The following is a 22196-nucleotide window of genomic DNA, read 5'->3' as shown; positions in this document are numbered from 1 at the left end:
AGGGTGCCCGAGAGGCACATGCCTGAGGTTTTGCGTATCTGGAAACGTCTTGACCCCCTCTGAGACTTGATTGTTAATGTAGGCGCGTAGATTCTCTCCTTGCATCCGAAGGCGCCGCTCCATTGGCTGTCGATGTTTTGTTTTGTCTTCCTGTTAAAGAGCCTGAACTCATTCCAGTTTTTTATCTTTAGTATGTGACCTGTTCGTTTTCCCTCTAGAAGATTTCAGGATCTTGTTTTTGCCCGGATATATCCATTAGGAATGTGTTAGGCACATCCTAGAAAATTTAGGTAACAGAAAGTCTAATAAACAGTGACTTAAATAAGGGGTGTGTTTGCTTCAGTCAGCAGGAAGTTCGTGGACAGCATTCTGCTCAGCGATGCTGTCGGGTCCAGGATCTTCTTTACTCCCCACCAGCCATGTGAAGCACAAGGCCTTTGTCCTCATGCTTATCACCTCATGGTCACAAAATGGTCACCTTCTGCGTTGTGGAAAGTCAGACAAAGAGCATAGGCTGTCCCTTTTGCAAAGCTCTAGAAACCCTACCCCTGGGCTTCTGCTTATATCTCAGTGGACAGAGCCATGTCCCATGACTGCCCATACGCTCACGGGAACGTGGGGAGGTGGCTGTTTTAGCTGAGTACATTGCTGCCTGAACAGAATTCAGGATTCTTTCAGGATCTGATTAATAAGAACCCTATTTCAGATAGCAGGGCCCAACTGGCCAAAGCAGGTGATGGTTGGGTATTGGGAAATAATGTTTTCTTTACATGCTTTTTAAGGAAGCAGACCTGGTTACAACTCATGAATTGGGGCACAATTTTGGAGCAGAACATGATCCGGATGGTCTAGCGGAATGTGCCCCAAATGAGGACCAGGGAGGAAAATTCGTTATGTACCCCATAGCTGTGAGTGGGGATCATGAGAACAACAAGGTATGTGTCCTTTGGAGCTTCTTTATGTTGTTGGGAAGGAGAGAGGCTAATTATAATGAGCTCAGAGAGGCTCCATTCTAGGCTCCATTCTAGGCATGGAACTGTACGTTAAAAGGTACCTCAAAACTTGGTTGTGTGTTTTTAAGTAAAACATGGTCCATCTAAATCTGGTTAAAGCAGTCCTTTAGGTCTGAATTAATCACGTGTAGATTTGGGCTGCACAGAAAATTAGTAATAGTTTGGGCTTGTGTTGGGGTTCTCGACTGCAGGGTGTGGCGGGCTCGAGCTTTAAGTTAAACACTCCTGTCATTTCACTTACAGTTTCATTTATTTAAACTCTACATTACTTCACAATTTGTGTTTTCATAACCTTGTGCCACAAAATACATCATTTGCCAGACTCTAAGTGCCTGTGGGAAGGGCCCTTGCCTTCCTTGCTCCTGCTCTGTCTCCAGCGTCTGGTAGGGGAGGAGGGGTACGTGGCACGTTGTAACCGTGCCGAGTACATAAGTGAGCGCGTCACTGTGAGGGTCTCTGATAGAGCCCGCCAGCTGACAGAGTGGCTGCGACTAACTCTTAGAGTCTGAACGAACAGTGTTCATAGACGTCTAGTGTTTTCATTTCACTCGAAGTTAAGCAGCACCAGGCCTGTGAGGAGAGCGTACTGGTTTCGATGCTGTCAGGAGGGCCGGGGCGAGGGCTGAGCGAGTCCGTCTCTAGTCAGGGAAGATGGTAAAGCAGTTGTCCTGACTCCTTTTTTATTTCAGGTCCCTTAAATGTCTTTACTATAAAAATTAATTGGAAGATCCCTTTTAACACATTCAGTAAGTGTTTCTGTTTAGGGTGGTGGGTCTTGGCTGTCTTTCCGAAAGTATGCCGTTGCTGTCTGATTCACTGGTGATAGTCACCTTTGCAGGGTCCTGTGTTCTCTACTCCTCGGGCTTCATGGCTCTTGTCTGGAGTGAAAGTAAAGCCATTTTAGCAATTGGCAGGGCACTGTGGAGATTCTACCTCAAGAAGTAACTGAGCCTTCCCTGTTTCTTACCCCATTTCAGGCGGTTCAGAAAATGGACTGTTTCAGAGCTCTTGGTTAAACTTCCTGAATACAGAAGGGGGCCTTCCGTGGTTCTGTACTGCAAGCGGGGACACTAGGGTGGTAGAGGCTTCCTTTGAGACACTGGTCACCTTAGAAAACTCAGGAATGTGTTACAGTCTTGGGGACCCTTGAAAACATTTAGGTAACAGTTTAGAATTTATCTTTAATAGACTGCATGTAGTATGCCTCTTACTAAGCTCAACTATTTAAAAACTTTAAACGTGGATCATTCATAGAAATAGCCAGGGAAGGAGGAGGAGGGAAATGGGAAGCAGACCCTGTTCTGCATGCCTGAACCGTCATCTGGGAGGACGATGGTCTGTGCCTGGTTCTTGCTGTCACCGCAGCGTTGCCTGACCCAGGACACCTTCGAGTCCAGCCTGGTGCAGCTCCCGACTCCGCGCGGCTTGTCCTCTCCACGGCCTGGCTGGGAAGTTTGGGCTCAGCATGTGCATGACTTGCCTTACTGTGAGGAATTTTAGGGTCCTAAGCAAATTCACACCAGCTTTTTCGCGTCGTGCAGAGGGAGATAACCGAGTTTCTATAAATGCACTTGGAGATAGCAGCGACAGAACTTGACGCCCCTTCAGGTGGCTCTGATCGTGACGTTTACATTGAGTTTATTCCTAGAGAAGTGGCGCGCACACTTACGTGGGAATCACCTTTTATGTTCTTTTGGGTCCTTGTGGCCTTTCTTCTCTTAAGATGTTTTCAAACTGCAGTAAACAGTCCATCTATAAGACCATTGAGAGTAAGGCCCAGGAGTGCTTCCAGGAGCGCAGCAACAAGGTGTGCGGGAACTCCAGGGTGGACGAAGGGGAGGAGTGCGACCCCGGCATCATGTACCTGAACAACGACACCTGCTGCAACAGCAACTGCACGTTGAAGGAGGGCGTCGAGTGCAGGTGAGATAGGGCACCCGGCCGCCGGCGTGGCAGGCTGTCCAGCTACTGCGGATGGGACACAAGGGCTTTTGGAATGGATTAGGGGCGCGGGCATGTGCCTGTGTTGACCCCTTTGCCCTTTACAGCAAGAGAACTGCTTTCTGGAAGGCAGTTTGATGTCGCATGGCAACATCCTTAGTCTCGCATGCTCCTTGGTATAGCAGCGGCACAGTTCGAAGACTCTTTTCTGAGGAAACAGATGTACAGGAAAGTTGATTGACAAAGACATTCATGTCTACAGTCTTTTATAATAGAATAATGGGAACAGTCAAAATAACAGCCCTGGGAGGCAAGTGAATGTTGTATCTATGCGGAGCTAGTGTCACAGAGTCCTGTTTAAGGGCACAGGCCACATGTGGGGAACACAGGCTACATGTTGGAAGGGACCTATGTCTCCATTTTCATGACTTCTGAAAGACCAGTGCCTGGCTTAGAAATAGGAGGGGCAAGCTTAGTTGGCAGCGACTGACAGATGGGGCTGCCTGCAGTGCATGATGACAGTGTGCTGAGTGGCAAGGTGGCTCGGGCTGCCTAGTTTCTTGACCGTTGGTTGCCTTGCATCCTTTTTTTTTTTAAATTACTATATTAAGTTAATGAAATTATTAAGTTAATGAAAACCAAGGATACCAAGGTGTATTTTTTAGAGTCACTTTGGACCACCCTATACTTTCTGCACTGCTGCTGCCTGATTCCACAGTAGCAAGGGTAGACATGGCGTGTGGAGGCGGTGCAGCACCCAGGAAGTCTGGTTAGGCAGGAGTGGGTGCCCCGGCCAGACCTTGCTCTGCCGTCTTCAGGTCCCTGAAACCAGACTGCAGGTTTGCTGTGGGGTTGTCCTTTGACTTGAACTGTCCCTGTCTGCTCTTCTGCAGTGATAGGAACAGTCCTTGCTGTAAAAACTGTCATTTTGAGACTGCCCAGAAGAAGTGCCAAGAGGCTATTAATGCAACTTGCAAAGGCGTGTCTTATTGCACAGGTATGTCCTCCTGTCGTCCTGGAATGCTTTGCTCAAGTGCGCGCGCGCGCGTGTTTGGAAAACAAGATTGTTTCATTTGGATGAAAACAACCCTTTTTTAACCTCATGTTCAAAGTTGAGTTGATTGTACTCCTTAGTGTGTGGCACACTTGTCACTGGTCTTTTTCATTCACTTCATTTCCATCCCTTCATTCTTCCACTCATAGGTGTCCATTCTGACGTGTAGCATTTGTCTGGTTACGTGTATATCCTCGAAACGTAATGTGTTCTTTTGTGTCTGTGTGTTTAACATGCCAAAATGATCCTCTACCTTTTAAACTCAATACCATGTTTTTACAAAGCATCCCTTGTGCTATGTAATATCTGTGTCTTTTTTTATGAGTCTGTTGAGGGCAGCAGCATATGCTGAAAATACAAGAGCAGCACGGAGCGTCTCTGTGAGCTTGCTTTCAGGAGCAGCAAGTTTGTTGACACACTGAATGCCCACTGCCCGTAGAGGGTTAGACCAGAGGCAAGTGGACAGTACCTAAGGACGTATATATTAGGGACTTAATGAGAGGCTGCTTTAGTTTGAAATAGGGCAGATTTCAAGTTTTGTGTCTCTGCTCCGCAGACCTTAAAGTTGGAATTCTTTTGATGGGTTCCGTCCTTCCGCCGAAAGGCTGGGGGCCTCAGAGCTGGGGGCACATGCCATTGTTTTCATGTGGCTTTTCTCTTCTTGTGTTGACTTTAACTGCTTGTGCTGCTCATTTTCCAGAATGAGTCACTCATTGCGTCCTCTCTTCCAAGTTTAACATCTTTTGATGACTTTTCTTTGTCCTTGAGACTCGATTCATTCAAGAAACATTCGCGATGCACGTACAGTGTGCTGGGGTTGGACGTAAGCCTCGTCCTTAATAGGTTTGATCTGTGCTCTGGGGAGCACGCCCACTGCTGGGGCGGGGGCGACAGGAAAGAACTGTAGGTGATCAAACAGTGCCGAAGGTGAGCTGGAAGAGAAGTATGTGTGATGGAGCGTGACGGGGTGAGGGTCACCAGCTGAGGTAGGGTCCTCAGGGGAGGTCTCAGGAGAGATGAATCTAAAGGGAGAGAAAAAGCCAGCCGATCTCCCCCGGGCATTCCGGGCAGAAGGAACAGCCCGTGTTAAGGTTCTTAGGTGAGGAAGACCGTGGCGGGCGAGGAAGGCGGAGGCAGGCCCTGTGGCAGAAGCACGTGGGCGCGGGAAGTGGGGGCCCAGGCCCCCATCAGCGCCCAGAGGGAGTTCGCTTTTGGTCCGCGTAACAGTGCTAGGCGTTTGTTTCACTAGAGTTAATAGGACGCTGCTGTTTTTTAGACGTTATGTTTCATAATAAAAAGGCAGGAGCAGAACACGTGGAATGTTAACTGGTGGCTGGAGAGAGGCCTGGGGACGGGTGGAGACACCTGGGATCTTGGCACGCAGTGCCCGTTGGTGGCCAGACGTAGGCCACAGCTACCCTGCTGTGGGCCACCTTGTCCCCTCTGCCAGGCCCAGTGTCCCGTGTCATGAGAATCAGCGTGGCATGCCCCGTAGCATGGAGCCTTGCTTAGCAGTGGGCGACTCATGGGTCCCATGTGCTTCCAGGGAACAGCAGCGAGTGTCCCCCTCCTGGAAACGCTGAGGACGACACCGTGTGCCTGGATCTCGGCAGGTGTAAGGACGGGAAGTGCGTTCCGTTCTGTGAGAGGGAGCAGCAGCTGGAGTCCTGCGCGTGTAATGGTGAGCACACTTCCCTGCACTTGGCCAGGATGGCGGTGAGAACCCCGTGGGGTCAGGTGTGGAGACAGACTCTGGATTCGGGTCTGAGCCTCCACCTTGTCTGCGAAAACTGACCTGTTAGTTTTCCTTCTTGCCACATTCGCGGACGTGTGGCGGGCGTGGGTGTCATAGGAGGGAATTTGTTGTGGGTGGGTGGGCAGACGGAGGTCTGTCCTTGCCCCCGCCCCCGTGTCATACACGCTGTGAGAGCAGCAGGAGCTGTCTGTGTTGCTGTGATGCCCCTTCGGGACATCACTAGAGAGCTGATTCCTGCACTGAGCCCTATCGAGGTGTCTGCCGTTGTGGACAGGGCTGGGCCTGCTGCCCTGTGCTCTCTGCCGGAGGCCCGGGGCAGGGGCCTCACTTAGCAGTGGGTGGCAGCATCATGCTGGCCTCAGAAACTTGTCCTCAGGTTTCCACGTGATTGTTGGAACCACTGGGTCTAAGGAGGGGTTGTTGGGTTGACTGGGCTCTGAGTTTTCTGCCCCATCTTAGAGTTTTGTTGCTTTCAAAACAAAAAACCCAGCAGTCAAAACCAGTGGGTTGGGAGCTCAGTATCCATACAATGGATTAAGTGGCTCTTCCTGGTGGAGTAACCAGCAAATAAAGAAGATGACACAGTAGATGCCAAATAAATAATGTACACATCAGGGGTCCCCCACCTCTGGGCTGTGGACCCGTACTGTCTGTGGCCACATGGCAGGAGGTGATAGGTGGGCGAGCGAGCGAAGCTTCACCTGTATCTGCAGCCGCTCCCCAGTGCCAGCATCACCGCCTCAGCGCCACCTCAGACCATCAGGCATTAGATTTTCATAGGAGTGCCGGTCCCCGGTGCCGCAAAGGTTGGGGACCGCCGATGTACGGCGTGAGTGGCAAAAGGCTTAGGGGTGCCCAGTAAGAACACATAGTAAATGCCCGAGAAACGCTCGATAATGAATGGACAGGTTATCGTTTTCCTTTTAAAGTGGTTTTTCCTGCCTGGGCGTTCTGGTTGATTGTGACTTGCCCTCAGTGAGTATAAATACGGACTCGCCCCAGGGTGAAGCGAAGACCGTCCCAGGCTGCACTGCCAGTTTCGTTGGGCGTTTCCGCTGTTGGTGTGGGTGCCGGTGGCTAAGCTGACGCCTGGTTGTTCCTGTTCCCCACGTGCTGTCAGAGGCTGGCCTCCATGGAGCAGGTCGCCCTGCACAGGCCGTGGTGCTGTCACACTGGCCACTCAGAGCCACACCCGTGGTGTGTGTGTGGGCGGCAGTTCTGTCCTAGCTGTGTTGGCTCTGGCTTTCCATAGTGTCCTTTAAACTGAGAGGCCAAGGGTCAAAGGCAGCCCTGTGACAGTGTGACGAAGGGCAACACTTGGTATTACGAAAGCTTAAAGCAGAATAAAGTGCAGTTGTTTTCTGTGTAAATGTTTACCTTGCGGCCTGACTCAGCACTGAGGAGTGCGAGCGCAAAGCATTCCGAGTGGTGAAATACGGATAATAGCTTTTGAGATTAAAAATAAACGTGCTCTCTGGAGAGGCGGGGAAGAGAGCCCCGTCCCCGAACCCCAGCTGTGAGGCACTTCTGTTCCAGAGACGGACAACTCCTGCAAGGTGTGCTGCAGGGACCCCGCGGGCCGGTGCGCGCCCTACGTCAACGCCGAGCAGAAGCACTTGTTTCTGCGGAAAGGGAAGCCCTGTACAGTCGGATTCTGTGATGTGAACGTGAGTGTGTCCCGCGTTTTCTGTAACAATCAAAAGGGAAGCCTTTATGTTAAAAATACTCGATGATGCAAATAGAGGGAAATCAAAACAAAAGCTGCCATGTCCTTTAACCCACTGTCCCTTCTTGTGTAAGAGTCTGTCTGCTGAGGTGTGTGGGTCCACGCTCCCCAGAATAGGGGACCCTGAATCCAGAGACTGGGCAGGACCTCAAGGGGCTTTGGCACAGGTGGGTGGTTTCGGGCAGTGAGTCCCGATGATTTGGCTTTCTAGGTCAATCAGAACACTAACATTCAAAAATGCAAGTTTGATTTTGAAACTGAGTAGGGAATATCTAGAGGCGGCCTGACTCACCAGTCAGACCCTTTGTTCTCTGCGGAAACGTAATTTTATTCGTGCAAAACATGGGCGAGGGTTGAGGGTCAGAGGGGCATCTCCAGGCAGCCAGGTCGTGTCCCACTGAGTGTGCAAGGGTGACCAGCATGGTCCTCACTGGGATGCTATCGTTTGTCTCCCGGTAATTCTAAAGTCACTTGTAAAAGCTGACTGGTTGTGAAGTGTCAGTGACAGCATGTCCTACTTTGTTGAGTACTCATTACCCTTAAATTACTGCTGGTGTCAAAGACGGGCCCTGGATGTCTGATCTACAAAGGCTTTCTCCTGACAGCTGTTTCCGTGAGGCCATGTACTGTGCATTTCTTTTAGGGATGATGCTGTACGCTTTCTGTCTGCAGGGCAAATGTGAGAAACGAGTACAGGATGTCATCGAGCGGTTCTGGGACTTCATCGACCAGCTGAGCATCAATACTTTCGGTAGGTGATCTCCCGAGGCGCTGTCTGCTTAGAGCTCAGTTGGTTTCTGTGTTGACATTTGAAGTGTGGCTTCAGACTCACATGCTCCAATCCTGCTGTAGAAGATGGATTTGTTTTGCAACTGCACAGCGTGGATGCACACGTTTTCAGACAAAGAAAAGAATACTTAGTTAAAATACTGGCTTTACTAAAAAATGAACAAGATAGCATAAGCATGGTTCAGTCCTATCACTGTAAATCGGAATCCTGTCTGAGATGAGATTTATTTAAAAGTGGGCCTCAGATTTTGTAGAAGGAGGTGCTGTGTTCTCTGGAGCCCATCATTTAGAGTTTAGTCACAGACATACCTGGAGAGCAGCGACACCGTCTTAAGCGTCGGTGCCGGGGGCAGCCCTCTGTACGCTCCCTCCGTTCAGTTACTCCAGGGGTCGTCTTGACCACTCTGTCATCTGTGCATCGGGGCAGTTTCTGAAAGGGACCTGTCGTGTGGGGAGGTGGCACTCCTTCCTGTACTGGGTCAGTAGTATCTAGCCAGCAGCCTGTGGCATTTGTCACAATGATTATATTCTAAGAGTCTTTTCGATTTATGAAGTATTTTGATCAAGACGTTCGCTCTTTGAAATTGTTCACAGGGAAGTTTTTAGCAGACAACATCGTAGGCTCCGTCCTGGTTTTCTCCCTGCTGTTTTGGATCCCTTTCAGCATTCTTGTCCACTGTGTGGTAAGTCACCATTTATAGGTAACAAAACATTTTCGTAAAATTTGGAGCAAATCCAACCATGTAATTTTTGGAGAAAATATTTTCTTAACAAAATCTGACCTGATCCCTGGGAAAGGATGTCTTGTTAAAAGCCTAGCGGATAGTCTCTTAAAAGAATTCTTGTTTGTGTGCGGATGTTTTATTCTCAGGTATAATTTCTGAGGGATTTTGTACCTGTAAGCACTGGGACCTCTGATGAGTGAAGGTCCCAAACGGGAACATTTTTCGGTGGCTTTGCTGTAATGGAGCAAACATCAAACTTCGGCATTCCCACGGGGGTGCCCTCTGTTCCCCGATCCTTGGCATTATCCTTCCAGCGAATAAGAGCGAGCGGTCTTTTTCATTCCCATTCACGATGAGTAGCTGCTAGTGAGTCAGATTAGGCTTCGTCTGAGGAGCTCCAGGCACCTTGTAAACTTGGGACTCGCTGTCGACATCTTCCTTACAAATCCATGCCCCTTGCCTCGCTTCTCTGGGGAAATGAGGGTTTGTCTGCAGGAGCGATAAGGTCAGACCCGGGCTTCCGGGCTTTCACAGGAGCTCTTGGAGAATTCCAGCACGGTAGCCTCTCCGAGCGCTACCACCTCCGCTTCTTGTGTTGCCGGCGTCTCGGGCCTGGGCTGCCCCACTGCGCGGCTCCCTCGGGATGCAGAGTGTGGTGGGTGCGGGGAGGAGCGACTCTAGGCAGCAAGCGGCTCTGCTAAAGCAAAGCTGTGTTTAAGTGCCATGGTCAAAGCTTCAACAGGTAGGTAGACGACAGTGCCATCCACCATGGCTGCTTTACTTGAGCGTCACACCTGCTTCGATTACAGTGGAAGTCACACTTTGGACTGTGAGGCCTGACCCTTGTCCGAGCAAAGCTGCTGACAGGAGGGAGGGTGGTGGCCTGTTTCTGACTACACAGTATGCTCAGGGTGTCCGGACTAGAAGCCAGGCCTGGGTTCGCAGGCTTAGCCTCCTGCTCGTGCCCGTTGTCATCTGTGACTTGTCAGCCACAGGCAGAGCCTGGGGGCAGTGGATGGAACCATGTGTTCAGCCTTTGTGGAAGTGTGACGTAAGTTATGAGGCCCAGTTACTTCAGGAGTTTGGGCCACAGAAACTGGAAACAGCTGAGTGTCAACAGCTGTGGCGGGCTGGGGCAGAGCGAGGCCAGAATCAAGTGAGACTATGCGTCCAGCCCCTTGGCCTCCGCGGTGGCCTGAGGCCAGCGTAGCCTGGCACAGGCTGGGTCGGGCCTTGGGTCTGACTGCCGAATCCCCGGGGAGGTGCCCTTGGTATCCTTCTGTCCACAGGGCAATCGCAGAAAAACAGCACTTAAACCTTGCCTTACTTAAAAACGCAGTTCCTTCAAGTGCAGAGGAAACACTTCTAGGCAGGTGGCAGAACTCAGTTTATGCAAAAATGTTCATTCTCATTTATTGAACCTGCTGCCACTTTCCACAACTCCAGTTCCAGGTTCTTCACTCAGTATCAGGAGGAGCCTGGGAGGAAGGCGCACCTCACCCAATTTCGTCTGTGGCAGTGACCTTTTCTCCTGTTGTTGTTTTTCTAGGATAAGAAATTGGATAAGCAGTATGAGTCTCTGTCTCTGTTTCACCCCAGCGTAAGTATGTCGCATGACCCTGCCAAGCAGAGACCTCTGGTTCACTACCGCAGCTGTGGCGGCTCTTTGGGGGAGGTCACGTTGTAGCGGGCAGGGTCGAGGCTGGGTGTTAAGGTCAAGCCCGTGACAGCGGTCACAGTGAACAGATGGAGGTTTAAACAGTAGCGCTTCTCCAGCCTCCCTCCTCCCACTCAGCTCTGAGCCACTTCGCTGCTCCACACCGACTTATTTTGAGATCTTTTCCTGTGTTGGGATCTTAACTTGATAGTTACTTTTTTTATAAGTTCTCTTGGGTTCTTCCAATGCCATGTCGTCAGGACATTTGAAAGCTAACTTTTTGAGTGACTTCTGAGTTGAGGGAGCCTCACCTAGTGCTCTCCTTAGCACGAGGGATCACGGCACCAACAGTGTGAGGCCGCTGGGTGGGTGAGGTTGGAGCTGTGGGACATGTCAGTCATATTTCACTCCCCTGTCTTTCCAGAATGTCGAGATGCTAAGCAGCATGGATTCAGCGTCAGTTCGCATCATCAAGCCCTTTCCTGGGCCCCAAACCCCAGGCCGTCTGCAGCCCTTGCAGCCCGCCCCCGTGATGCCTTTGGTGCCTACAGCCCCAAAACTGGACCACCAGCGAATGGACACCATCCAGGAAGACCCCAGCACGGACTCGCACATGGACGAGGATGGCTTTGAGAAGGACCCCTTCCCAAACAGCAGCACAGCGGCCAAGTCATTCGAGGATCTCACGGACCATCCAGTCACTCGGAGTGAAAAAGCCTCGTCATTTAAGCTGCAGCGTCAGAATCGTGTTGACAGCAAAGAAACAGAGTGCTGACTCAGATACTGACGCTCTGAGCTTTGACTTAAGTGTGCAGAACGTTTCCATAGATTTGACCTAAAAATCACTGCATATATTTTGTGAAGATTGGGGAGATACAAGGAAGTAACTTCCCAGCAGTGCTGGCCATGTGTTTGGACTTCCTTCTCTCTGTCGTACTCGTGTGGTTAGGCCCTCTCCTTGTGGACAGGTAAGGTGAATCTAGCTTATTTTGAGGCTTTCAGGTATTAGTTTTGATCTTTAAGATATCCTTCAACCTGTGGTGCAGAAGTGAAAATACAGCTGGATCAGGTTATAAGTATTTCCATTTTTGTAAATCAACCTTTTATACTGGTAACAGCGCCGATTAGGGAAATGGTCAGTTTTCTTTTTCATGCACTGTAGTGATCCGCCGAATTCGAGGCACTTGGCAGTTACTCGTGAGGACAACTGGAACAGATGTTTTACCTCCGAGTAAGGATGGGGATGAAACCAAGCTATAAAACAATCTGGTCTAGTGAGTTGCAAATAGCCAGTCAAATTTACAGAATCCTGCCAACTCTTCAGGGCCCTAATTTCCTGGGCAGTTTTTTTATGTTTTATAAGTATCTTCATGTATTTCTAATACTGTTGTTTAAATAATTCACCATAGAACCTAAACTACAAAATAAGAGTATGGTCGTCTCTTTTTCAAACACTACTGGTCAAGAGGGCATGTGAGGTTTCCTGCCCAAAGAACAGGTGGTTCTGGGTGGGCCAGGGTGTGATGTGCTGGCCAGTGGAGGGAATGCTGCCTCACAAGGCCTTATTTCTTTGCCAGTGATTCTCAATCACCCTGTGTACTAACCTGCATGCAAGTGGACGTTTGCATTACTTCTTGCGTTAGGATTCTGGGCCGTGTGCATTTACTGTGTGAAGGATAAGTCATCAGATGAATTCTGATTTCCTTAAAATTATAGTAAAAAGCTTTCTCCCTGTAAGTACTGAAATTTGCTCATCAGTCACCATGGTTAAATGAGTTAACTTGTAAACTCTGAGGGCACTTAACCAACCTGTGACAAAGTGTCATTTTTACTAAGGACGTTTGTTACGCAGATACCTGTTACACTAATACTTGAACTTACACCTTGTGGTATTTGCTGTCTTTTAACTAGTCGTGATTATATTTTAGTTACACTCTTGGAATCTGATGTAAAGAGTGAGGTGTGTGGGTGTATGCGTGAGTGAAGCAGTTCCCAGCTGAGTGTAAGAATACCATTTTTATAAAATTGTGACTTTTTAAAAAACAAAACTGTCTTTACCTTTTTTCCACTTACAGAATTAAGCTGCTCAGGGGGTATTCTGTAGCTGTGGCACTGATGACACCTGCATCAATCAATAAATATTTAATATCAAAACAATGTACCTAGGTACAAAGCTTCCCTGAAAAATAATGCTTTTATTAATCTTGGTAGCAAATGTCAGTGTTTTTTGTTTCAGGGTTATAAGAAAAAGTTTGAGAAAAAAATATTCTTTGATCACTTATCTTGAGATTTTTATGCACTGGTGACATCTCATTCTGTAAATTAACAGCCAGCCTCGGTTATTGGTGGCTAATGGTCCCCATCTCCCAGAAGACTGAGTTCCGGCTTTGCTTCTGCTATGTCTCTCCAGTAAGGGAGCAGCAACGGTAGGGAAGAGACTTTCTTCTCTATCAAAGGCCAGAGGTGTGAGAACAGAAACTCATTTCCCTTCGGTGACAAATGTAGTCCATCTGACAAATAGGATGAGAAGTCCTGCCAAGGGGGAAGAGGGCTCAGTTAAAGGTGTGCGACTAAGGTGTCTAACGCCAGTGTGTAGATTACATGCATGTTACAGACATTAAGCACTTGTGCTGAGACATCCTTCCAGAGAGGCTTAGAGTGAATGTGGCACATTAACGTAATCAACAAAAGGAAGTGTGTTGTGTTAGAGCTCAGGGCCTGGTCTGCCGGCTTGTTTTGGACTCTTAGGAAAGTTATTATTATTAGGTGGAAAGAACCCATGTGACCCAGGCTGGGGCAGTCACTGCTGGCCTAGGGTCCCACCTCCCCGGGACAGTGACCGTTAGAGCCCGGGTGGCCTGCGAGTTCATGGCTTTCACAGACTAGGATTCTGATTCTAATGGCGCTTTCCCGGACCTTCATTTTCACTTGTGTTGACACCCAGGAGTGGGACTGCTGGGTCCTGGGTGTGGTTAACTCAGCCGGTCTTCCTGAGTGGCTGCCCATTCTGCAGGGGGATCAGCTTTTTACCTTCATAATTTGTAAGTGGGCTTTCTGGCTTTAAAGACAATTAGGACTACATATCTTAAAATACAAATTTAGCCAGTACCATATTCTACTAAATCACTGTTTTGTCTGGTAACAAGCTTTAACCTCCCCCCACTCCGTATTATAAAAACCTGGCCTGGATGTTCTTAAACATGGACCATTTACTAATTTATTTCACTACATGCTAATGGTTAAAGGGCTTCCTACAGCTCAGGAACCAGGTCAAGCAGTGTGCTGGGTCTGCAAGACGTCCCGGACCCCCTATGTCCCAACTTTAACTGGTGAAAGGGACAACTGTCTTTGCCCCTCAGAGCCACACACAGCTGAGTCATTTCTGTGGGACCCTACTCACCCCAGTAGGACTGAGCAAGCCACCCTACCTGCCCGTCCTGCTGCATCAGGGCCCACAGGTCAAGCACGTCAGTCCCACAGTCCCGGGCGACACGTAAGCAGCCACTGGCGTATTCACCCACCACTGAGTTCAGGCGATTTAACTTGCAGCCTATTGAGAGAAAACGCAGGTGGCAACTGATAACCAAGTACCGGGCCCGGTGCAGGTTCTACTGACCTGGATGGACAGTTGCTCAGTTCTAGGACACTGGCCCGGGACCGGCGTGTGGGGATAACACAAGGAAGGGCCTCACAGGTTACTGTACAGTTCAGAGGACGAGGAAGCCTTACTGGTCACCACGGCCTCCTGAGGACACTGTGAACAGAGGTCCAGAGGCAGGAAGGACCCCAGGGGAGCCAGGCTGGTGGCCAGTAAGGAGTGCTGTGCCAAGACCCCTGAAGTTTTATATGTCAGAAGCCCCTATGCTATGGTGGAAACATCACTTGTAGACTTTCGACCAGAGAAGGTGTAGGCACGAATGTCATCAAGGCTAACTCGAGGGTCAGCAAACATTCTCAGCAAAGAGCCGGACAGTAAATAACTTCAGGCTTTGTGGCACATGCTCTCTGTCGGCAGCTACTTGACCCTGCGTTGTAGCTCAAACGTAGGCAGAGACAGTAGGAAACCAGTGGGCTTGGCTGGCTTCAATAGAATGTCATTAGCTGTCGCCGCTGGGTCGTAGTTTGCTGACCCCCAATCTAATGTGGCAGTTCTCAAACTTAAGTGGATGACACAGTCACCTGGAGGACTTACTGGGCCCCACCCGAGAGCTCCAAGTTCCCAGGTGGTGCTGATCTGCTAAGCTAGGAGCACACAAGAACCATGTCGATGGCCCAAAGCCTGGCTGAATAAAAACAGTAATATTTTACACCAGGACCCAATGCACACACATCTACACGAGTGACACAAGTCTCAAAACAATGCCTGTGTTCTCAAAACAATGCCTGTGTTCTAGATACTGATTTTTTTCTATTATGTTCCATTAAAAAAATGCCCTAAGACACTTAGTTTCAATAACGACAAATGGGTTGTGACCTGCAATTTGAAGAGCACTGACCCGTCTGACAGCTCTGGCCATCGGCTCAGCATGAACATGTCCTGCACAGCAGACTTACTATGGGGACAGGCCGTCCCCGATGCAGGCAGAGAGCACTGGGATGGCACCCACTGGGGCTCTGCTTTGCCCTCTGGAGCCAACAGCGGGCCTCTGTCCTCCCTCTTCCCTCTCCACTGTGCTCCTGGACATCGCTAGATCCTGCTTTGGTACTTTCCACAGACCTCTCTCACTGCCTCAATGCCACTGACGACGCTGCTGCAAACACCTGACATGACTCCCTCGCTTCATGGCCTAACAGGCCGGAACTGGGTTCTAGTCATTTCTGTATCTTGAGCACCTGGCCGTGGCCTGGCATAGCATGCAAAGGTGCAAAGAGGAACAGCCAGTGGGGATGGAAGTGCCTCCGGTGGCAACGAGGCAGACACCTCGGCCTCAGCACCAGGCAGAGACCACACCACGTGCCTGGCCGTTCTGAGACGCTTGCTCAGCTGTCAGCATGGTTCTCAGTGCCTTCGTGAGCATCCTGGAGTTTGGCCAGGCCAGGGGCCCCCCCAGGGGTCATCCAGAGTGAGGCTCCCTTTTCTGTGTTGACAGTTCTCAGAACGTAAGAGAAGGTATACTTAATTTTAACGTGTTTACTCAACACAGACTGGCATGGATTTACAGACCCCAAGAACCTGAGACCCACAGGCTGGACACCCCCATCCCATCTAGGTTCTCCCTGGGCCTCACGTCCGGCCCCGTGAGCATGCCATGTGTTTACCTTCCGCGAGGCACTCCTTTTCCCACGCTGCCTCACAGAGAGGGGGTGGCGTGATGAGAATGACCCTGTTCTCTGGGACGTCCACGGATCTCAGATACTGCACTATGCTCTTTAGATTCGCCACGTACTCGTCCAGGGGGATGTGCTGCTTGGGGTTCTCGTCTGTTCGGGAGGAAGGTGGATCCTTTAACCCAAACGCAGATTTGTTTACGTGACAGTGAAGATTAATACACGTTCACAAATACGTATGACTCCTGATGTCGCTGGGGAATTGTCTAGTACCCAGGACAGGACGAGAAGGGGGAAGAGTTCAAGCACACAGTTCTTCCTAAAATAAGACTTCGACAACAGTCCTTCCGGCTCGGGGCCCCGGAAGCACTCTCATCTTTTCTCCTCTCATGGCCATATGGCTATTAGAGGAATTTGTGAAGAAGTAAGAGCCCAGGTTGTGGAGTGAGACCGCCCAGGTGCTATCCTGGCTTTGTCACATGCCCCTGGCCAAGTGCCCAACCTTTCTGTACCTCAGTTTCCTCACTGGTAAGATGAGGATGAAAATAGGGTCTATCTCATGGGGTGACTATGAAAATTACATCAGCTGAGTGTGCAAAGCATTTACAGTGAGGTGCCTGCCACGAAGGAGGCACTAAGTGTCAGCTTCTGCTTCTGCCGTTATGGTCACAAAGGATCACTTCTGATGGGCCACACGTAAGCATCACAGAGCTCGCTGCAGGCCACGTGCAAACCACACGCAGGTGTGATTACATTAGGAACAGAAAATCACTCACGATCCTACCACCCAGAAAACTACTGTTGGCAGCGAGATGCACCTCTTTCCGGCGTCTTCCACGTTGCTATGCATACTTAAAAAAATGGGGCCCCATTAAAGATAAATGACCATGTTGTGCTTTTTTTTCACATGACATTATGAGCACTTGTTTCCATAAATAGTCCTCAAAAATGTGTTAGGGCGACCACAGTTGAAGCTTCTAATTCCTTACTATGCTGCCTGTTTCGCCATCATCGATGACGTGTCCCCGGCTGCCTGTGAGCATTTCCCTGGGCTGGGTTTCTGGCTGCGGGAGGTCCTGCACGCACGCCCCCACGCAGCTTTCAGAAAGATGGCAAGCCCGCCCTCCGGGACGTAAGGGAGGCCCAGCCCGCTCCACACTCGTCAGCTCTATACCTATCACTGCTTAAAAGTGCTTTCCCATTTGAGTCAAAAAAGCCGAATTCCTTAATTTGGCTTTTTTGGGGAACTGAAATTTTCACTCGTTCTCAAACGTATTGACTTAAAATTCTCCTTTTGGAGTATCTATTCTTGCTTTTGCCTATTTTTCTATTAGTGTAAATTTTTTTCTTGATTTACACATTAAAGACCTTAACCTTCTGATTGCCGTGTTTCAGCAAATATTTTCCTCAATGTGTCATTCTTTTTTTATAGTTTTGACATAAGCTATTTTATTTCACAAACCTATTTTTTCCTTTGTAATTCCCTCCACTGCTTTCATGCTTTCAAGTGTTTTTCCCTAGCCTGAATTTGATAAAACGTAACCCTTCCTTTTTCTGAGTTTGCTTTCTTCTGGTGTTGATGTACGTGCAGCTATGCCTTCGCCTCCCTCCAGGCGGTTGGCTTTGTCTCCACTACCTGAGCTTAGTCTCCTTCCGTCATCGCCAGCCTGAGCTGTCCCCACAGTGTGCCTGTGACTAGCAGGAAGTGCTGCTGGGAAGAGAGAAGCGACGGCACTGGATAAACCTTTGGAAGGTGCCCGACGTCCCAAAGTCAAGGCTGACTCTTCTTCATGCCGCACAGAGGGCTCTCCTGTCAGGGGAGGAAGACAGAGGCCTCCACACGGTCACTTTTTCCTCTAGTCACAGCAGCAGCTCTGAAAACGTGAGGGATGTGCCTCCTGTTCCCAACCCGTCTGCCGTCACCCAGGCTTCCTATCTGCACCTGGGTCCGGGGCAGCTGCCCTGAGCTGCCACTTCATTAGTGACTCAGTACGAGGTGTAGGGCGAGCGCTGTGCTGCCAACACATCAACCAGAGGGAAGAGCGAGACACCGGGCACAGCACCACAGGGCTGGAAACCACGGGAGCACTTGGCACTTCGGGTCTGCTAGCGACCCAGGCATGTAGAGAATAGGTCGGGCATAAAATTCACTGACATTAGAGACAGAGGAAGTACACATAAGTACTCGGGACTCATAAATTCGGCAAAACTTAGCTTTTAGGAGACAAGTAAATAGTGTATACATTTAAGTTTGCTATAACAGAAATTAAAAATGAACTAGAAAATACAGAAATGCCTTTACCTTTTAGTGCACTGTCGTTGGCACCAAAGAAAATTGTAACTGCTACCGGATTGTCTAAAACGTTCCCTTTCTTGATTAATCTTGGAAGGATAATTTTGGCCCATCTGGTATTATAGCCTGAAAAGCCACGATTCAGAACATCACATTTTCTGAAATGAAAAATTAAAAAAAAAATAATGAATTGTGGACAAAACTGTTTTCGGTCCCCCAACCAACCTTCAGTGAGGATGTGCTCTCTGGGCTCGTCCTGCCCTGCTCTGCCGACACCCCAGGTTTCACCCAGGAAAGAACAGCCAGCCTTCCTCGAGGCATTCCGAGACAACGGCAAATCTGCCATGTTCCTCGAGGGAGGTTATGAATAATTACAAACGAAAGGACCATGATTTAGTCTGCAGACCAGCTGATTTCTCGCGTGGTACAGACAGGTGCTTTCAAAATGGAGTTTACAGCAGATAGGCATTAACCTGAGCAAGCACCTTAGGTAGAAAGTCACCTGTAGCTGGAACTCACATGTAACAATGGTTTGTTTAATGAGGGTAAGTGTATAGAATTTTTTTTTTTTTTTTTACAGACTATTTTCTTAGAGTTTTAGGTTTATAGCAAAATCGAAGGAGGTACAGAGAGCTCCCACTTACCCCCTTCCCCCACTCACGCAGTGCCTCTCCATGAGCAACATCAGCGTGGGGCATTAGTTACAAGTGACAAACCTATTTTGACCATTATTATCAACCAGTGGTTTTGTTTGAAATAATTTTAGTAAATATATTCATTCTGTTTCACTTTAAACCAGTTCATTAACAGGCATTTTTTCCTTTTTAAAAACATATGATTTGGTTCACGGTACTGTATGGTATAATGAAAAAAAGCCATGGATCTTAGCTGGTTGCCAGGGTTTGAATCCCAGTCCCTTCTATCAGCAGCTGTGACCATGGGTACGTCAGTAGACGTTTAAAGTGGTCCAGAATAAAAAAAGTTTTAAAAATGAATCTTGGAGTTCATTTTATGATTAGCAAATTGTGTGGTTCATGCTGGTGTATGGTTCAAATTCCTGCACATAAATAAGCAGAGATGCCAGGCCACCGAGGGACTGCGGGCTACGTGGCCAGGCAGCAGATGCCAAAGAGCAGCAGGAAGGGACTCGGTTTTGACACTACTATGAAAGCTTCCGAGGACAGCGACGAAGAGATTCGGCTACATTTATTTCTGAGCGTGACTCGGGGTGTTCTGTGTGTAATGGAATCCTCTCAAACTGACAAGGTGAGCCTGTCTCACAATCGTCCAATGAACAAGAACAGCACTTGAAAAGCAAAGGGCAAAACAGTGTCCCCCTCAGGCCTGTGCAGTGTGGTCGCAAAGCTGCAAGGTCTAGAATCAGAGTGGCCAGTGCCCCTGAAGGGCAGTGAGGCCATGGCCATCTGCTTGGTTTTTTTGAGCCTCGCTGTCCCCACCTGTAAACGACAAACGCTAACACCTAACCCACAGCTGCCATATGTTGAGGTTATGTAATAACCCGTTATGTCAAGGTGAAATCCAGAGAGCTCAACACATGGCAGCTGTTGCAGACTTTTTGAAAAAATCACCTAAGGAGGCGTGAAGCGGGGAGAGCTGTGAGGCTCAGAACTGTGAAGGGTCCCTCTGAAAGGGAAGGACATTTGCATTTCCCTTGACCGAATAACAATCAGCAGTGCCGAAGTTACTCAAAAAGCTAAAGAAATGGAAAAATTAAAAGCTTTTATATAAATTCATGGCTAATAATAGGTATTAAGTGTAGGTGAAGGCAGGAAAAGCTAAATGATTTCAAACATATAGGCTCTGAGAGATTGCCTTCCAGAAAAATGGATATTAGGTGTTTTATAAATGGCAACAGGCAAAGGTACTCTTTAAAAGCAAATAATGGAATCTTTTAAAAATTGAAAAAGGTGAGTTTATTCTATCTCCTTCAAACCAAGTATTTTTTGGTTAAAAAAATACTTTGATAAGGTTAAAATTAAAATATAGCACTAAAGTTTAAAAGTTTTAAATGGATTTAAGAATTAAATCATTAACTTTTGTTGATGAGAAAAGATCTCAGTTGAAGATAAAACTTAAAGATGTCACTATGAACACAATTACATATTTTAAATGTGCTAGCCACGTAATTAGTACAGGAGGGCAGTCACGGCGTCTCCCCTCAGACTCGGAAATTAGGGTAAATGAAAGCACTGAATCCGCTGAGGGCTGTGCGGATGGCTGAAGTGGACATTAGGGACCTAGGTCTACAAAAGATTCACCCCAAGTACTAATGTGGCCACAGACCGTGTGTGTCCATCAAAAGGGTAGCTGTTTGGTATGGAATAGAAAGGGTCAGTTCTGGCACTAAAGGAGGGTGGACTTGAATTGATTGGTCCCCCTGCAGTGAAAGCAGATGCCAGTCACCCTCCAGGGTCCCTATGACAGAACCCATTGTGCCCCACACAGCCTCCTAGCACTCCTTGGAAGAACACGGGCTCGGTTAGCCAGCGTCAGTGTCCCCTCCACCTGGCTTCTATCTTTTGTTCCCTGAGTGTGTCCAGGAGAGAGAGGCATTCTTGGTGGGTGGAGCCCGAATGGGGGAGAATTCGCCCAGGTGAGGCCACCTTGTGGGCTCAGCCAGCAGCCACTCAGTTTTGTGCTTTGTACAACAGAATGCTTTTAAGTTATATAAACAAGGCATAACAGACCACACATTGTCTCCGACTTTGCCCTTTCTTGTAATTACTTTAAGTTCTGAAAAATAATTACTTAAGTGGTCTTTTAGCACTCATACTGGTAAACTCAATTCTGATAAGATTTTCGAGCTCAAGTTAACTATGAAACTATTTACATGCTGGAGAAATTTGAAATGCCTGGAGTTTTTCAGGCCACTTGAATAGTTAGCTTTTCAATATCTTCTATTTGCTCAGAAATGGTTAACAGACTAAACGGTTATGGGATTACTAAAATAAAAGCACTTGCCAAGTTCCAGGCTCAGCTGAGCTGGCATGAGCAGGTGACCCTGAGAGCTCCAGAGGCTCAGCAGGATGCGCTCTGGAGCCAAGCCACCTGCCACGTTGTAGTTGTATGAACCTTGTCATTTATTTAACCTCTCTTCATCTTTTCTCAGCTATATAATGAGTAAGAGAATAATAAAATTGTAGGATACTGGGAAAGATTAAATGAGACAATACACATGAAGCATTTTAAAACAATCTCTGGCATCTGGTAAATATTAAATAAGAGCTAATATAGCCCCATTTTACAGAAGCGAAAACAGGAATGAAATGATACTTTCATGTTTTTAGATTAAGTCCACTTAAACAGAGAAAACAGTAACAGAAAAGGCTGGAAGGTCAATTTTTCATTTCTAGTTTAGGAGAAAAATGAAAGAAAGTGAAGATATTTTCAAACACATTTCACATTTAGAAATAACTTAAAATGTTTTCTTGGTGTGTTAACACTGATAAAAAAATCATCAATGATAAACCAGTAGTACACCCAGCTTATTTCTTCTAGAGGAAAAAACAAAACTCTTGTTGATCAGTTCACTGATATCCCAAACATAAACATTTGTGTCTGCTGTTTTCAATGTGGAAAATATTTATAATCATTTTATTAACCTCTTCAGTTAGGGCATTGTTTCCCTTTTAATGGCTTCCTTAGCAGACATGCAAATTAAGTTTGGCAAAAAAATACCCAAATCATTACTATATTTTATAAAGAAAATTTTATGGAGGGGGGAACCTCTCCAAAAATGAACACAACTTTGTTAATGTATCCTTTTTTTCAAATGAATGCCTCATCAATCATTTAAATCATACCCACCATAATAACTTGTTTCTTTTTGGATGGTGAATTAGATGGTGTTTTGTTTTGTTTGATCCAGCCCCCTAACACATTTTTCACAACTTTTAGGGATTGCTTTCACTTCGTGGCAAAGTTCTGCTGCCAGGGCAAGCCCATATACACAC

At 47.9% G+C, this 22196-nt stretch overlaps 2 protein-coding genes across 3 annotated transcripts in view; one reads left to right on the top strand and one right to left on the bottom strand.

The window, feature by feature from the left end:
* The window catches only part of ADAM17 (ADAM metallopeptidase domain 17), a 39664-nt gene extending 26955 nt beyond the window's left edge, over positions 1 to 12709 (top strand). For both annotated transcript variants that reach the window (XM_011365116.2, XM_023533585.1), the window contains exons 11-19: positions 783 to 935; positions 2737 to 2936; positions 3848 to 3951; positions 5555 to 5689; positions 7301 to 7431; positions 8163 to 8241; positions 8874 to 8962; positions 10554 to 10604; positions 11086 to 12709. In XM_011365116.2, coding sequence (XP_011363418.1) covers positions 783 to 935; positions 2737 to 2936; positions 3848 to 3951; positions 5555 to 5689; positions 7301 to 7431; positions 8163 to 8241; positions 8874 to 8962; positions 10554 to 10604; positions 11086 to 11436 — 1293 coding nt within the window. In that variant the 3' untranslated portion in view covers positions 11437 to 12709. The remainder of the gene's footprint in view (positions 1 to 782; positions 936 to 2736; positions 2937 to 3847; positions 3952 to 5554; positions 5690 to 7300; positions 7432 to 8162; positions 8242 to 8873; positions 8963 to 10553; positions 10605 to 11085) is intronic.
* A 127-nt stretch (positions 12710 to 12836) lies between these two features.
* Positions 12837 to 22196, bottom strand: part of IAH1 (isoamyl acetate hydrolyzing esterase 1 (putative)) — an 11333-nt gene continuing 1973 nt past the window's right edge. The window contains exons 2-5 of the mRNA XM_023533587.1: positions 18232 to 18380; positions 15921 to 16082; positions 14090 to 14211; positions 12837 to 13193 (exon numbers count right to left, since the gene is read on the bottom strand). Coding sequence (XP_023389355.1) covers positions 13011 to 13193; positions 14090 to 14211; positions 15921 to 16082; positions 18232 to 18380 — 616 coding nt within the window. The 3' untranslated portion in view covers positions 12837 to 13010. The remainder of the gene's footprint in view (positions 13194 to 14089; positions 14212 to 15920; positions 16083 to 18231; positions 18381 to 22196) is intronic.

The sequence above is a fragment of the Pteropus vampyrus genome, unplaced genomic scaffold, assembly GCF_000151845.1.
Source record: "Pteropus vampyrus isolate Shadow unplaced genomic scaffold, Pvam_2.0 Scaffold105, whole genome shotgun sequence".
NCBI classification, from domain to species: Eukaryota; Metazoa; Chordata; class Mammalia; order Chiroptera; family Pteropodidae; genus Pteropus; species Pteropus vampyrus.
The sequence above is the reverse complement of the archived record's forward strand: the minus strand, read 5'-3'. Positions and strand labels throughout refer to the sequence as shown.